Consider the following 16,788-nt stretch of genomic DNA (forward strand, 5'->3'; position numbering starts at 1 on the left):
GTCAGTGGCAGTGCTGGATACCTCTTCCAACGATGGGATGTCATAGTCACGGCTTGAGGGTGTGTGCTCTCGGTGAGGAGCAGGGCCATTGGGTTCTTTACAGTGGATCGGGCGACATGGGGGCTTCTCCACCACAGGAACCATCCTAGGAACCAGGAACTTGGCTCCCTAGGAATAGTTCCTGGTTACAAGTGAGGTGGTACTTTTTGGGGGAATGGGAACCATTGGGCACAGAACAGTTCTGGGGACTCTCTAAAGGGAACTAGGAACTGGGCAGGTCCCCCCAGAGCTAGAAACCTTCAAGGGATTTTTTTCTGGTTGTATTGGCACCGCCAACAGGAGCTCTGAAGTGACGTCAGCCAATGGGGTTTCAGCATGAGCTCCGTGTTCTGTGTTGTATTTTCACAGATTTCACCTTATCAGCCCATCAAAATCTGTTTTTGAACAAATTTGAGGCATAAATAAGCAATCGGGTTGCTGGATCTTCACTCATATTAGATCTACAAGACGTAATTTAAATCTTGGTTCCGACTTTCATGGCTCGCATCGGGACAGCGCACAGGGATTCTTTTTTTGTTTCATTCAATTAACATCGGAAAATAAAATAAATGAAATAAATACATCTACAATAAAAATTGAATTTTTATTGGTTTTTATTTTTATTGTTTTTTTTTCTTGGGTTATTTTTTTTTATTACCTCTGAGTGTACGGTGGGAAAACAACCAAAGCTCTTTTAGGGACTGCCAAGCCTCTATTTTAGAAAGCTCTGGGTCTAAATGGTTCCTCATGTTCCTGTACTTTGGTGGGAAAGCGGCTGAAGTAAATAAATAGCGTACACGGTGAAAGGAGAGAGGGACTTCATTCCGAGTTCCTTGACATGTTCTGGTGCTGCAGCATTGTGGGTAAGAGGGCAGAGTAGAAGAGCAGTGGTGTCCATAAAAAATGATTTGGCGACATTTTATTCAGTGATGAATTTCTCTAATAAGAGAGCGTGTGAGAGTCGATGGCTACGTTCCCACTGCAGGCCAAAGTGGCCCAAATCCCATTTTTTTTGCCGTGACGCAGGTCCGTTTTTTTCACGACAGTGTGAACACCACAAATCACATGGAATCTGATCTTTTCAATTCGGATTTGGGCTCCTTCGTATGTGGTCCTAAATCAATGCGATGAAAAATGCAATGTGACCTCGGTCCGAACCGTCGAATCAGAAATCAACATTGTGTGTGTGTGTGTGTGTGTGTGTGTGTGGGTGCTTGCGTGTGTGTGTGTTTGTACTCTAAGGGAGCGATCGGGTAAAAATTCACGCACATTGTGTTTTTGTTTTAAATGTATTTCATCTTACTACATTTCCTTATTGAACGAAACCAAAAAAGCGCCGCGCCTCCGTCTGGATCCAAAGATTTCATGACCATTTCAAGAGGTACGCGGCCCCACGCCGCCCAACAGCCACCGTGCTTTTCCCTGCCATGTTTACTTCCGTTTGGCAGCGCGCTGCGCGTCACGCCTTTGTTTCTTTCTGCGCCTGCCGGTCGGTTCAGGGCCGTGAGCCGTTCACAATGGAATCTGATATCGGCCACATTTATAAAATATATGTGAACGGCCAAAACAAAAAAAATCGGATCTGAGCATTAAATCCAAAATGAGCACTAAGGCTTGCAGTGTGAACGTAGCCTGTGTGCGTCATCTTCATTCTCCGCATGCGTGTAAGCGGTGTGTGTGTGCGTGTGCGTGTGCGTGTGTGCGTGTGTGTGTGTGTGTGGTTCTCCCACTGAGGCAGAGACAGTGCCACAGGTGAGATCCCTCTAAATTACACAAGAGTGTTCATTAATTATAGATGACATCCTGGTCAGCAAAACGATTTTATCCTCAAATGAGGTCCGAGGGCGGCCACAGAGTGTGTGTGGATGGGTGTGTATGTGTGTGTGGGTGGGTGTGTATGTGTGTGTGGGTGGGTGTGTATGTGTGTGCCTCAGCGTAGGCAGCATGCATATGTGTGTGTGTGTGTGTGTTTGGGTTTACTATGGGGAGCTCTCACCTGTGGCCCTGTCCCTCGCCCAGCGGGACACGCACTTAGACAGTCCGCGCGCGCATGTGTGTGTGAGTGTGTGCATGGGCGTGCGCGCGTGTGCACGTCGGTGTAACCAGCAGCCGCCACATGTCACATGACTGGGCTTTGATGAACACGCTCATTATGCTAAAGAGCACGCCATGCGGGCGCTTCCCTGCGCCTCCGGGAAAGGTTAACTCAGGAGTGCTAATGCTGCGCTGCCCCGAGCCTGAGGGAGCGTGTTGGAGTGTGTGTGCGTGTGCGTGTGCGTGTGCGTGTGCGTGTGCGTGTGCGTGTGCGTGTGTGTGTGTGTGTGTGTGTGTGTGTGTGTGTGTGTGTGCGTGCGCATGGGTGTGCGTGTGTGTGCGTGTGTGTGCTGGATGGCTTTGGATTTAAAAATAGACGTTTGTATGAGGAGCAAATATCACTGGACCATCGAGGTGGTCGTGATTGATGTGGGAGAGTAAACAGATCCTGCCGATTTTAAACAGGGATTAAAGTGCCGTGATTCAGAGTAAGAGGATGTGTCAGTGTTGGGCTGGGGCGGGCGCTTCATTTTTCAAATAATGGGGGATTATTATGGGATTGTCCCTCCTTTCTTTCATCCGCCGGTCCTCTGGCTGCACTCCGGGCAGGGCAGACAGGCGGCGCTTTGGCCACAGGGGGAATCACTAAAACCGCTTTCCGATCTTAAGTCTCGCTGATGTGAATTCACGCCCCGATTTGCTCCCCCACACGTACGTCAAAGTTCACTGTAGCGCCGCGCAATCGCCCAAAAATGTTCCCGTTTTTTTTTTTCCTCCTCCCTCCTCTTCTAGCTCCGGCTCTCTATCGATATTCCCCCCCCCCCCCCACCCTCGCTGTCACGGCCTCTCGGCGTCAGAGAGATTAGAGCGTAATTACATGGGAGATCAGCGAAAAGGTGGGTGGGGAGAGGGGTTAAAAAGGGAACAGTATATTTTAACAAGGCGGCGGAGCGGAGGAGTGACAAGAGGAGGAGGAGGAGGAGGAGGAGGAGGAGGAGGAGGGCTGGCCGACTGATTGCCTGCTTTTAATCCTCGACCTCATTAACACCTCCAGGTCCGGCAGTGGCAGTAAATGAATCTGCCGAGTGTCAAATCTTCACACCTACGCCCTGGTAATCACCCCAAGGTGCAAATGCAAAAAGGATAGGATTGATAGAGAGAGAGAGAGAGAGAGAGAGAGAGAGAGAGCGAGAGAGCGAGAGAGAGAGAGAGAGAGAGAGAGAACGAGAGCCGGGGATTCGTACGGACAAAGAGAGAGAGAGAGAGAGAGAGAGAGAGAGAGAGAGAGAGAGAGTGAGAGGCCGCTGGATTTCATTAAGAAAATCTCTCCGTTTCACAATTAAGAAAGGCAACGAGCCGTTGTTTGGTGCGTAATTAAAGACGATCAAATATTTATGTATTCTTTAAGGTCAGCGCCGGCGACCGAGAGCGAGGTTTTGGTGAATGTCATCTGCCGCTGGGCCCCCCCCCCCCCCCCGGGCGCGCCGCTGAAAGACATACCGCACGATGATGATACACGGCTTCTTATATGTCAACACAGCCATGCGTATTCTTTGCGCTTTTCTAACGGCTGCCGTTCTTCACACACAAAGGGATTTTTCCAAAATGAGTGTTTCTCGTCGGAGGCGCGTGTTAATCACTGGGTGACACCAGGAAAAGGAGGATATCACAGTAAGTGGGATACATACGATGCACACCGGTCAAATATTTGATTGAAATACTGTCTTTTCCTTCAGATTTTGGGACCTTTTGACAATGTCCCAAATGTATTAAGTCGTTTAGTAGTAAGTGAAAAGAAACAAAACAAAATGGGTTTGAGCAAAAAAACATTATTTTACTGTTTACATATTTGCAAGCGACCACACCCATTTCTGTTTTTGCAAATCATCTAATGGGTCATTGCCAGATAATATTTAGAAATATTAAGTAATAATCATGAATTGCCTTTGATCCTTGGGAACACAAATGATAACATGTAAAGTTGAGTAAATCACTGGACTTTAATTAGTTTGTCAAACCTCATTCTGCTCTTTTCGCTGATTTCTCCAGCGCAATGTGAATTTCTTCCACAATAAATAACACAGGACCATAACCAATGCGATTGTAAATCAACTTAATGTGTATACATCTCCTTCACAAAGTGATTTCTGAAGTATCACTTCCTGAACTATACAGAAAAGGATGCAATGTTAATCAAAACTTTGGTTTATTGATCTATTTTTTGTGGGTTTTTTTGAGTATTTCAGTTAGTTTTTAAGTCCAACATAGGTTATAAAGTAGTATAATTGTTAGTTGTAGGGTGGCATATTAGCAGTGTTATAATGATATTATAATAAACTTACTGTAAGTGTGGTTATTTATTATTTTCGGTGTTCCGTACACTGGTCTTTTATTGAGGATACTTATTGATGTCCAGTTTAAATGTCCAGTTTTCAATAATGAATTGTGTGATTTTAAAAAACGTTGTGCACTTAAAAACATACTACAAACCCACTGCACCATTTTCATTTTATTTGGCCGTCGGTTACAAAAATCTGAATTTAACGACATTTAAACCTTGAAAAAAGACACTTACCGTGTATAAACAAGTACAAGTTTGATCATCCAGAGTTACTGTGCTTTGCCGTCATTATAATCTACATTTTATTCTGCTTAAAGGAGGAGCCGCAGTTGAAATAATATGACTCTTTCATAAGTCGCACTGTACTTCCAATGGGCATTAGCCCCTTGGACAATCCAACAAAATCGATGTTACCTTGAAAAACTATAATCATGCATTATTGAATTGGAAAGGATAGTGTGTAATAGAGGAATCCTAAACCCATTCCCTCGCTGTGAATTATTCATTGAATTCAAATAACAGATGGTATCATTTTCTTAAAATATCTCAATCATTTTTCACAAGGGCCGAAAAAAATGTTCTAAAACAACACCGATGCAGGATGTGTCCTGTGCACGGACCTTTGTGGGGGAAAAAAGAAACGAGCTTGATGTAACGCGTGAAACCCAAAAACTGAATCCAGGCGCGTCGAGCCGCCGCGTCTACAGAAAGCCGTCTTCTCACTTTGGCATACGTGCCGATCGGTTGCCATTGGTTACGGAGGGCGGCGCTCCCCACTCCCTTCTCAGTTCGACCCGAAACACGGCACCTTTTTATCACCCGACGACTGGGTTTTATCGCCACTAATTCCAAAACAAAGGCGTACACTATCAGCGTCCGTCCCCTTTTGATCCACGAGCTGCGGCGGGAAAAAAAAAAAAGAAAGTTGGGCTAAACGCTCCTCAAAGCCCCGGCTAAAATATGATAATGATTACAAATGGGATTATTTGGAGGCGGTGTGTCATCAGCCTGACTGATCCACGACGTCAAACCAGCCAAGCAAATTCAATTACACCAGCAATTACTCGGCAGCGCTAGTGGAGATGTATTGGAGATGTTAAATATTGATGGAAACATAGATGCCACATTTGTTCGTCTCCAAAGGTGAACGCATCTCCTCTGGGTAATGACAGACGCTAAATACCACCACTGCTAATCAGTCGGCGCAAAAGCCGCCGCCTTCAGAAGCTGCACCTCCAGTGTCCGGAGGGGGGGGTTTTAAGACGTTATGTAGGTTTTTATGTAGTTCGGGGAATGTAAGCCAAACCGTTGCTCTAAGTCATCCGTGTCACCTAACGCATCGTGAACACGATGTCTGAATAACCCTCCAACGACCCTTTCAAAATTTGGTTCTTTTTTTCCCATCCATTGTGTTCCCAAACCAACAAAACAGGGATTCCATCCGGAATTCCTCATGTTTTGTTGTTTGTATTTCTTCCCCTTTGTGCATGAAGAAAAGCAGTCCAGACCATTCACATGAAAGGTTAATATGTATGTTAATAATTATGTTCAAATATGTCCTGGCAATATAATGTGCTTTTAAATCATTTGAAATTGTGATTTTTCTTTCAGGTCTAGATATGCATGTAGAAGCATGTCGTTTAAAAATTCTGCATATTTTATAATAGAGAGAAAAAGAACAGATAAAGAGAGATATACTAAATATAGACATTTAAATTTGCAATTTTTTACTCCGAAATCATACAGGCCAACTCTGCTTACGGTTACAGTCAAGTTGAGAAACTCAGTTGAGGGTGTGTAGTAATCATATGACATCACCGTGCATCACATGGCTGTCCTCCACTGGCTGTAAATATGCATAAACCAAATAAAATATCACACATTTTTCTTCGTGTTTATTTTTTTGTTTTGTTTTTATTGTTTATTGTAAAAAAAAAAATGGTTCTGTATATTACCAAAATGTTCCATCTTCTCATTAATTGTTATGTTAAATTTTTTTTCCTGATTCTTACTTTCATTCCATAATCCATATTGACGTTTTATTTATTTTTATTCTCATTACTTTATTATAATTGCCTATTTTTGTTGTGGACTGCTGTGACACTGCAATTTCCCTCCAGGATAAATAAAGTATCTGTCTGTCTATCTATCTATCTATCTATCTATCTATCTATCTATCTACCTACCTACCTATCTATTTGCTTCCACCCACCCTTTCTCCAAAACCCTCCACCCAACGCTGGACCTCCTACCTGCTGTTGAACCTCTCCGGGTGCTTCTCCCTCATGATGTGGAAGCGATGAGCGATGGAGGCGTCCTGAAGGAGACACAAAACACTCCTTCATCCATTCATTCATTTCCTTGAGATTCCATTCAAGGACCGTACCGGCGTCAAATAACTACGTTTTATCCCCTTTACAGGTCAGCACACGCATCCTACATTATGACCTCTGACCATGTTCCTGATCTTTAGATTTTTTGGCCTCTGTGTTTGGGTTTTGGAAAATTCCAAAGTTATGGTGAGAGTACCTTCCTTAAAATGATCTCCCTGTCTCGCTGACAATTACAGTAACACGTATTTTGTCAAAGTTACTTGATTTTGCCCTATTTTCTATTTCTTAATTCTATGCTCAGTTGAAACGTATTAATTCCACCATTTTGAATGGAATTAAAGAAAAACTGCGGATCTGTTTAAAATAAACTTAATATTACCATCGTAATATTACCAATACAATCCTTTAAACTGATCCAGTAATGTGTTTCCGAAATGAGCCGACTGCCCGATGGGGCAACTGCGACCATTTGGCTGAAGCTACTCCATCAATCCATGATCAATTTTAAAGATTGTGATGCCAACCATCCTGATCAACCCAAATACCGGAATTTTGCAAGTACAAAGTACGACAAAATTTACTGTTACCGTAGTTGTCAGTTACTGTAGTTGTGAGTTGGCCACTAGGTGGCCATTTTAGTTTCTCACTACATTGTCCGAATTTTTCTAGATCTGAATATACCCGAGGCACTATTAAATCAAATCGAAAGACGTGAGTAAACAGGATAAAACACACATTTTGAACACACTTACAGTAGATTATGGAGCTTTAGAGAAATGTACACAATACAACTTTGTTGAAGCAACTTAACTTACAACAACTTAACTCTTCAGCAGCACATGTCCTGTGCATATGTGTGTGTGTGTGTGTGTGTGTGTGTGTGTGTGTGTGTGTGTGTGTGTGTGTGTGTGTGTGTGTGTGTGTGTGCGTGTGTGTGTGCGTGGAGGGGTTTAAGGTCTGAGCCAGGGTTAGGGGGTATTGACAGAACGCCTGATGAACAGCACGCCGCCTCCTCGCTGCTAATTAATTAAACACACATCGCGAGTAATCACAGCTCCGAAGCAACCTACGGAGGATGCTGCCGTGCCCCTGGCAACCGGCTCGTTTTTCTCTCTCCATCTCTCTCTTCTCTTTTCCCTCAAAGACTCCATTTCTGTGACTTTCTCCTCTTGTTTTCTCGCTTTCGATTTGGCCACTCGGCAGAACGTGTGAAGGGACATGTGGAGTGCGTGTCGCATACACTGTGTAACCGCGCTGAAGGAGCATGAAATCCTATGCACACAGCCCTGTGTGTGTGTGATTTTACTTCACTGCCATTTGCGGAGCATCCACCTGCACGTTAACCCGTGAAAGGTCGTTAAGCACAAAATATCTACTCATCAAAATACAGTGGTGGAAGAAGTTCTCAGAGCATTTACTTCAGTGCAACTAGAAACACACCCTGACATGGATATAACTCTTGTAAAAATACCACACTGACATCTCTACTCAAGGGAAAGTACAGAAGTATTTATTCTCAAATGTTCTCAAAGTAAAAGTCATTGTCATCCTGAAAGGAGGATCCGTCCTGATGTGGCCTCGTCTCAAGGCTTCTTCCTTTTTGTTAGGGAGTTGTTCCTTGCCCGGATGAGGGTTGGGACTCAGGGATGCCGTTGTGAAGCCCTTTGACACTGTATTGTGATTAAGGGCTATATAAAATAAACCTGACTTGAAACTTTCATATGTAGATCTTCAATAAAATTTAGAAAAGAATAGCAAAGGTGGTGTCATAGTAATTTACCAAAAAATAAAAAATAAAATAACAATAATATATATATATATATATATATATATAAATTAAATAAAAAATAAAAAATAAAAAATAAATATATATATATACTTATATATAAATTTATGTCAGGTTTGAATAAAGACTAAGACCCTCACTTAAGTGTGTACAGTGTTATGAAAGTCTTCATTTTGGGTATCTATAGAGACAAAAATAAGAATCCCAGACCATATTGGTCAGTTCATCTAAATTTAAGAGCACTCAGAAATCTAAACCTAATCACCTGGTAATCTGAATGAATCTGAACACAAAGTAACCTAAAACCCAAAAATCCCTGTGGTACACTAACAGTGTCATACACTTGAATACTGTATTTATCCTCCATGTAGAGCAAGGAGGGTCTTTGTTTTGGAGAAATTGTAGTTTTTCTTACATTTAGTATTATTATTTTGCAACCTACGTGTATTTAAACACAACAACTCTTTTTGTCATTAAATGTAGACCAAAAAGCTCTGCATCACACTGAGGCGACACAATGCAACCACTGAAACAAAACGTCACGGCAATATTGATCTATCGCCACGCCCTAACCTAAATACTGCGCAAAGAAAAAAAAAAAAAAAAAAGTTGCAGTTAACTTTTTGGCCTTGTTGTCCTCCCCATCACCACCAAAGTAATCTGTTCTGACCCGACCCATTTTGAAACAAGCGCTAAAGGGAGGACCCCCTGCCGGCTCTCTGTAGGAAAATTTAGGTAGAAGCCAAGAAGCTAGAACAGAAAAGAGAAGAAAAGAGGTAAAAAAAAAAAATAAAAAAAATCAATCAATGGCGCTTCTCTTGATGTCTCCTCAAGACGCTGCGAGCAGAACACCAAAAGAATCTCCTCCCCCCCCCCCCCCGAGATCCCGGCGCCATCCTGAGAGCAGCGGTGATGGAAGCATCTGAGGGAGCGCGCCTCGCTTTTTCCTGCAAACACGACGAGAGCTCAAGACCAAAGCGCGGCGGCCAGAGGAGGTCGTCTCCCCTTTGGTTTGCGGTCTACTTTCCGAGGCGTGTACAAGGGAAAGCCGCGCCTGGGCGAAAGTAAACAACCGCGTCGAACAACCGGGAATGAATGGGAATGCGTTGTCACATGTAGGACGCGGTGTTTGTGCGCTCCACTAAAGCTGTTAAAACAAGGGGCCTACGAGGCCGATGTGAGAGCTTTTCTAACTATTTTAGCCGCTGGTCTCATTCCCTGAAGCTGGAAGGCGTCAAAACCACCTCATTTTACTCAATGGGTTCCCAATGGAAAACATAATGTGTCTCAAACTACAATAAGACGCTGTCTCCATTCATTGAGTATAAACAATACAGATATGAAATATATAACTACGTACATTTGAAGCATTCATTTGGACATTCCCAAGCATGGAGTCACTTGAGACATTTCTAACACCGATAGATGGATATAATATATATATATAATATATTGATATTTGATGGATAAGGTTTTTGCGACAAAAATTCACTTAAATAGGTTTATGCTTCATCATCATTTCTATGCAAAGCCTTTGGAGCCTGATACACATCGTGGAATATCCGCACTTTGACCGACAATGCACTCAGTCAGTTTTGAAAGTACAGTAAGAAGGATTGTGACTTGGCCTCAATCTGCTGTTAAAGGCCTCAGCGTGTTGTCATTGTGACGCATAAAATGACAAAATTCGATGAAAAGGAAGGATATTTGTCACACTCGCTAATTTGCAAAAAAAAAAACAGGATCAGGAGGTTACAGTGTAGGTAAAACGGGGCCATCTATATATATATCTGTGTATACGTGTATATATATATACATATATATATAAATAAAGGGGCCCATCACCATGTCTCCTTTACCATATGTTTTACCTACACTGTAACCTCCCTGGTTAACATAAATTAGACAATTATATCGAAGGGAACATAGCAAAATGTCAGTATACTCTAAACATATAGTAAATAGTACACCGCTTGCCCGTTGCACACTTTGTAAATACTGCTTATGACTGTCTATTATATCGCACTTAGAGGATGTAAATATTTTTCTTAAATTAAGATTCACTTTTTTTCTTTTTTTTTCTTTTTACTTAATTTTACATTTTACTGTTTGTTCTGCACGAAACATATCAATACAGTTTCATATTCAATCAACATGTGATTCGGGGGAAAAAGTATCACACGTCAACACCTTTTGGGACACATCGTAAACCCCGCTCCCTCTCCTCTTCCTGCTCCTGCTCCTCCTCCTCCTGCTCCTCCTCCTGCTCATCCTCCTCCTGCTCCTCCTCCTGCTCATCCTCCTCCTGCTCCTCCTCCTACTCCTCCTCCTACTCCTCCTCTTCCTCCTCCTCCTCCTCCTGCTCATCCTCCTCCTCCTCCCCCTGCCCCTGCTCATCCTCCTCTTCCTCCTCCTCGTCCTCCTGCTCATCCTCCTCCTCCTCCTCCTGCTCCTGCTCATCCTCCCCCTCCCCCTGCTGCTGCTCCTCCTCCTCCTGCTCATCCTCCTCCTGCTCCTCCTCCTCCTACTCCTCCTCCCCCTGCTCCTCCTCCTGCTCCTCCTCCTGCTCATCCTCCTCCTGCTCCTCCTCCTGCTCATCCTCCTCCTCCTCCTTCTCCTGAGCTTGCTCCTCCTCGCTGCCATCATAATAATTACCAATGTAAAAATCTGGCAGGCAAATTAATACGGGACATGTGTAATGTTCCCCCTCATAGCTCAAAGTTTAGTCCAATTATGAGTGGGGCCAGGCGGTCTGATGTGCCTCTCACTTGGGAGGAGAGTAATGGCTTTGACAGGAGCGCAGCGGTCATTAGGGCGACTGACGACATTATGGTAGCGGAGCGCCAGCGCTGATTAGTTCTGCCTCTCACCCCTGGTCCTGATTGAGACCATTACACGTCACGTCAGCGCCACATCCTCCCAAAGGGACGGCGCCATCAATTCTCAGTCCCACGGAGGGCGCGACCCACCGAGACGGGAGGTTAGGCCGGGGATCGGTTTATAAGGAGGGGGGGGGGAGAATCACCTGAGGAAAAAAAACAATGACGCCGAGGATCACCACGTGAGCAGAACCGCTCGCGTTTTTTTTCGACGCCCGGACGTTTGGGTTTGTTTTTTTTGTTTGTTTATTTGTTTTTTTCCACGCCGTCCGCTCGCCGAATCGTCCGGATTTCAAAATGATCCATCTTCAGCAGATATGCGGGAGAAAGAAAAAAAAAAAAAAGTCCATCAGTGTCTCGCTGCTTAATCAATCAGCGCAGGCAGTTTGGCTGTAACTGCTGATCCTTTGATTCCTTCAATGTCATTACAGAAACAATCTCTCTCTTCATCAGCATAATCTCTGAGGTAATTATTAGCTTGACTTGTCCCACATTCTTTCTGGTATTATTTTCCTTCGATGTAAAAGGGGGGGGGGGGGGGGGGGGGGGCAAATAAACAAATAAATAAATAAATAATGCAAAAAATGTGTCACAAAATATTGTATCACACTCAATTCCACAGAGGGCTCCAAATCTTCCTAATCCCCCACAAACAACTTAATTTGTCATCACCGCGCCCGCCAGGCGTTAATCCCATTGTTGGGACGACAGAGTTATAATGACTTCACAAACTCGTCAGGCCAACGTTCTTATTATAAGTTTTTAATTTCCTTATTTATATATTTTTTCTATGTTGTCCCACATATTTGTATGTTATTTATATATTTTTATATGTTGCTTGAATTGCAAAATCCAACAAAATTCAACAGAATACATACGATGCAAACTCACTCAAAGGTTGGATACCAAAAATTATTTAAGGTGGAAATCCAGAAGATCATCTGTGTTGGGTGGATTACAAGTCTCAGAATTCCACTAAAACCTGTTTTGTTTTTTTTGTTTTTTTTACCTTTGTCTTTGCTCTCAGACGGTCGTTTTTGTCCCTCGACAGTTCACCTTCTTCTGATCGATTGATTTGTTTGTTCTTTCTCTCACTTGAGGTGGGGCCGATATTTTTACATCCGTTCTATTTTGTGAATGTCCATCCATATCGTCAGTTTACTGACCACAGTGATATTCACAGTCACATTCACAGTAATATTCACAGTGAAATTCACAGTAATATTCACAGTAATATTCACAGTGATATTCACAGTAATAATCACAGTAATATTCACCGTAATATTCACCGCGGGTATATTTCACTTCTTGCGCCTGCCCGATCTTTGCATCTTTGCCGGGAAAGGCGGACCCCGCCACCAACAATGGAAACAGCGTATAGAGGAGCACATGCATAGGGCAAATACACTGATGAATTACAAACTGCCAGCTTAATAAAGTATCAAATATGGAATCTTTTAACAAAAAAATAGCATTATGGATGTTATGGTTTACCACTACGAGAGTGAGTATCTTGTTGTGCATCCTTTGTGTTTATTGACATATTTATTGTATAACATAGCAGTGATACAGTAACACTGTATGCTCATGACAGCTTGCCATGCTTGTGTTAGCCATTCTTTTTCTTTATCACAATGTTAACAAGACCTGTCCCCAATTATCCTCCAGTGTTGTCATTAAGGGATGAGGCCTGGGGCGTTATTTGACTAACATTTGTAAGGCCATGCAGTACTTAGTTTGCCGCCATGTATGAATGCAGATGCCCCCACCTTCGGCACGCGCAAATGTCAATTACCATATTTCCCCTGACATTTATCAGTAATGGCCGACATGAGCTATGTGTAATCAGCGTCATTATCTTGGAGTCGGTCGGGGCGGCGGTCCGCGCGCCGCGCTGATGGCTGCGTGCGCGGCGCCATCACCTTTACCAAACACCCAACAGGGTGCGTTGATCAGGCCCTGTTAAGGCTTGAGCACATCCCAATAAAGACATAACCAGAGTGTTGTCCAAACAAAATAAATGGATGAGATTATAGTGTTGCGGCGCATGTTTTTTCCCCTTCCCTCAAATGAGATGGACCGGTGATTATGGACGACTCGGCACTCACCACGCCGATGGAGAAGTAGTTGTTGATGATGCTGTAAGGCACGGGGTCCCCGCACTCCTCCTTGTCGGTGGGCATCACGTCTATCCTCCAGCGGTCCAGCAGGACCTCGCTGCTGTTCTCCACGTTTCTCAGGATCTTCAGCAGGCTCTCGCCCTCGTAGCCTCCGGAAAGGGAACCATCATAAATGTGATCAAAGCAGGTCTAGTTTTCGCCAAAAGTATCCTCAAGACGGCGCCGTGCCGTGAATGGACCGTGAGTGCGGGTGCTGGGGCCCGGGGGGGAAATAAAGCCCCAAGCGGGCGGTTTTAGAGCCATATAGAGCAACAGACGCATGCACAAAAACTATTCGGTACAATCTGAATGCATGAAAATGCACGCGCGCGCGTGTGTGTGTGTCTTCCCAAACGAACTTGTGACTGTACCTCCTCCCCATCGCAGACATCTCGCCAGGTCGTTTCCGGTGCCGAGGGGAAGGACGCATACAGGGGGGTTCCGGTCCAGGTTGGCCTTATCTGGCCCGGGCACGGGACAGAAATCGCACAATCAGCCCACAGCATTGAGAAAACGGGCCACCCCAAATCCCAAGTCCACCACAACGGACCTGACCGGCGCTTCCACGCCGCCGCCAAATCCTTTTCTCCCCGACGCGGTTTGTAAAAAGTACGGATCAAAACGGACGTCCAGTTGTTCCTGTTGTTCCGGTTGTTCCAGTTGTTCCGTCTATTTCAAGACATACATTCTGCCCGAGGGCTATTACCCCCCTTTGTTTTGATTGATAAAAAATTGCGGCAATTTTTGAGAGGCTGCACAAGTAAGAGGTCTTCGGGATCAAATAGAATACGGGCAGGTAATTTTTTTTTTCCAAATGATTACTAATATGTTGTTTTTCCAACTCGTGTAATCATCCCATTTTACCACCCCTGAATGCGTAGGCTTGGATGTAATGAAAATAATATAAGCACTCTTTCACCATTTCATCCAGAGATAACAAGAGCGCTGTTGATTTTGCAAAAACTAATGAAAACAAATGCAATTTTCCCCAAAAAGTAAACCGTGTTCCTCCCAAGTAAAATACACAGGGGGGGGGCAGAGCTTGCCCAGGAATCTGTATTTTCCCGATTGAAAAACCAAATATAGTTCACGTCACTTTCTCGCGGACACAATGACGTTTTCCCGCCGCGGGTGTGAGAGTATATTGTCGGTACCGATGAAGTCCAGTATCCAGCCGACGGTGCCGTCTCCTCCACAGGCCAGCACTCTGAAGTCAGGAACATCCCTGAAGAAATTCAACCTGACAAAAAAAAAAAAAAAAAAAAAGAGATTAGTGATAAAGATCCGATCCACTGGCGTCAACTGGCACCAGTGGAGTGATTAAGCTCTCGCATATGTGTACAATTGTGTTTTACATCCCCCGTCCTTACTTCTGTTTTTAACATAATGTGTGTGTGTGTGTGTTTGTGTGTGTTTGTTATATTATTCCTATGCCATGTTTTATATTTTAAATCTATTCATCTGCCTTCTTTCCATGGTTTTAATTCGTCTCAATTGTCTTTCATTTGTATCTTCCCATCTGTAAATCACTTTGGAGCAAAAATGTTTTCGTTTTTTTTATGTTTTTTTAAGTGCTCTATAAATAAAATTGATTTGATTGGATTAAAATAAAGCGCACGGACAAAGTGCGACAATTAGAAAAATCGAAAAGCACAAGGATGACACCGATCTGGCTGATCGGATTTCAATTTTAAACTGAGTGTGTTTACTTCTCATTGGAGAAAAGATTTTAAACGCCGACCGTCATCCTGTGATGATCCTTGGCAAACCTCTCTAATTCCGCCGAAACACCACATGCTGCATTGACAGTTATTCATTGGACGCGCTGGCCGGCCTGTTCAGCGGCTAATTGGATCATCACGGGGCAATGTTGAGTCCAACATCTTCCGTTCCTTCACAATAACAAAGCCCTAACTGGATGAGCCGGCCGCCCGGCCTCGCATGGCGAATAAATGATTCGCTCAATTACTCTCCAACTGGGACCGCAAACCATATTAGACGCAAAACAGACGGCCGCAAACATGAAAGGCAACTTTGGGCATGTTTAAATACCAAGAAGCAAACACTTCATTTGTCTTAATTGCGTTACCCGAGCCGCTAATTGACAGCGGTGTGTGCGGTTGCCTCGGGGCCTACGGGGCCGGCCGGTCACCTTGCCAAGGCGCTTTGCATTACGTACACCTGAGAAAATATTTGCAAGGTCGCGGCGAGGCAAGGTCATCCGGGATGTTCTGGGCTCTCAGGGCTGAGTGCAGCGGTGCCGGGCCCCGGTGCTGCGGCGGAACGGGGTCAATACGGCCGATCTTGTAGCCACATGCATGGGAAATCAATGGAAATGCTACGGCGGACAAGGTCAGTCGGCGAACTTGAGGCTGCGATGGCACAACCCTCCTCCCCACCCCTCATGCCGGGACACAACACCGCCGAGCGCTCGGTGCCGCATGTCTTTGTGTATTCATGTCGGATTTTTGATTCCGCGATGCAAGGATTTTGTTTTGCAAAACGTAATCAGAGCCAAACAACGGCAGAGCACGGCGGGGACGGGTTTTTTTTTAATTTTATTTTATTTTTTTCCTCTCCCGCGCTTTCGAGGGGCGACGCACAGGCGACGGTTCCGTATGCATGTAAATGATCCGTTCAGCTCCCCCGCCGCAGACGCGAGGGAGAGGGGAAGCCGCCGCCGGCCGCGCCTCTGCCGCGAGATGTTCCCGTCTGTATGCGCGATCACACGTGCCGTCGCGCGTATTGCTCCCGCGCGCGTGCGGCAGGGCGCTGCCGCCCGTCTGAGGCCCCCGGCGCGGGTTTGTCACCTCATATTTCTGATGTTTGGGCTCTGCCTAAGTGCACCTATCTCCAAGGCCTCTCTCGCATGTGATCTTAGCAATTAGGTGTGAGGGATATGTAAAAGAATACAGTATATCAGCATGTCTGAAAACACACCCCATTTTCATATATATATATATATATACACACACACACACAAACACATATATATAAATATAAATATATATATAAATATATATAAATATACATACATATACACACAAACACATATATGTACATATACATACATATACAGTACATACACATACATACATATACATATATACACACACACACACACATACTGTATATACATACATACATACATACATATATATATATATATATATATAAATATAAGGGAAGGTTCAATAATGACTGGATGAATCCATAA

The 16,788-nt window shown here is 44.1% G+C and overlaps 1 protein-coding gene across 2 annotated transcripts in view; it reads right to left on the minus strand.

The window, feature by feature from the left end:
• dgkb (diacylglycerol kinase, beta) overlaps positions 1 to 16,788 on the minus strand; it is a gene marked incomplete at both ends in the record, with an annotated part of 56,151 nt that overhangs the window by 17,817 nt on the left and 21,546 nt on the right. For both annotated transcript variants that reach the window (XM_080005924.1, XM_080005923.1), the window contains 4 exons: positions 6,667 to 6,731; positions 13,521 to 13,681; positions 13,943 to 14,032; positions 14,726 to 14,811. In XM_080005924.1, coding sequence (XP_079862050.1) covers positions 6,667 to 6,731; positions 13,521 to 13,681; positions 13,943 to 14,032; positions 14,726 to 14,811 — 402 coding nt within the window. The remainder of the gene's footprint in view (positions 1 to 6,666; positions 6,732 to 13,520; positions 13,682 to 13,942; positions 14,033 to 14,725; positions 14,812 to 16,788) is intronic.

The sequence above is a fragment of the Zeus faber genome, assembly GCF_960531495.2.
Source record: "Zeus faber genome assembly, chromosome: 8".
Taxonomy (NCBI): domain Eukaryota; kingdom Metazoa; phylum Chordata; class Actinopteri; order Zeiformes; family Zeidae; genus Zeus; species Zeus faber.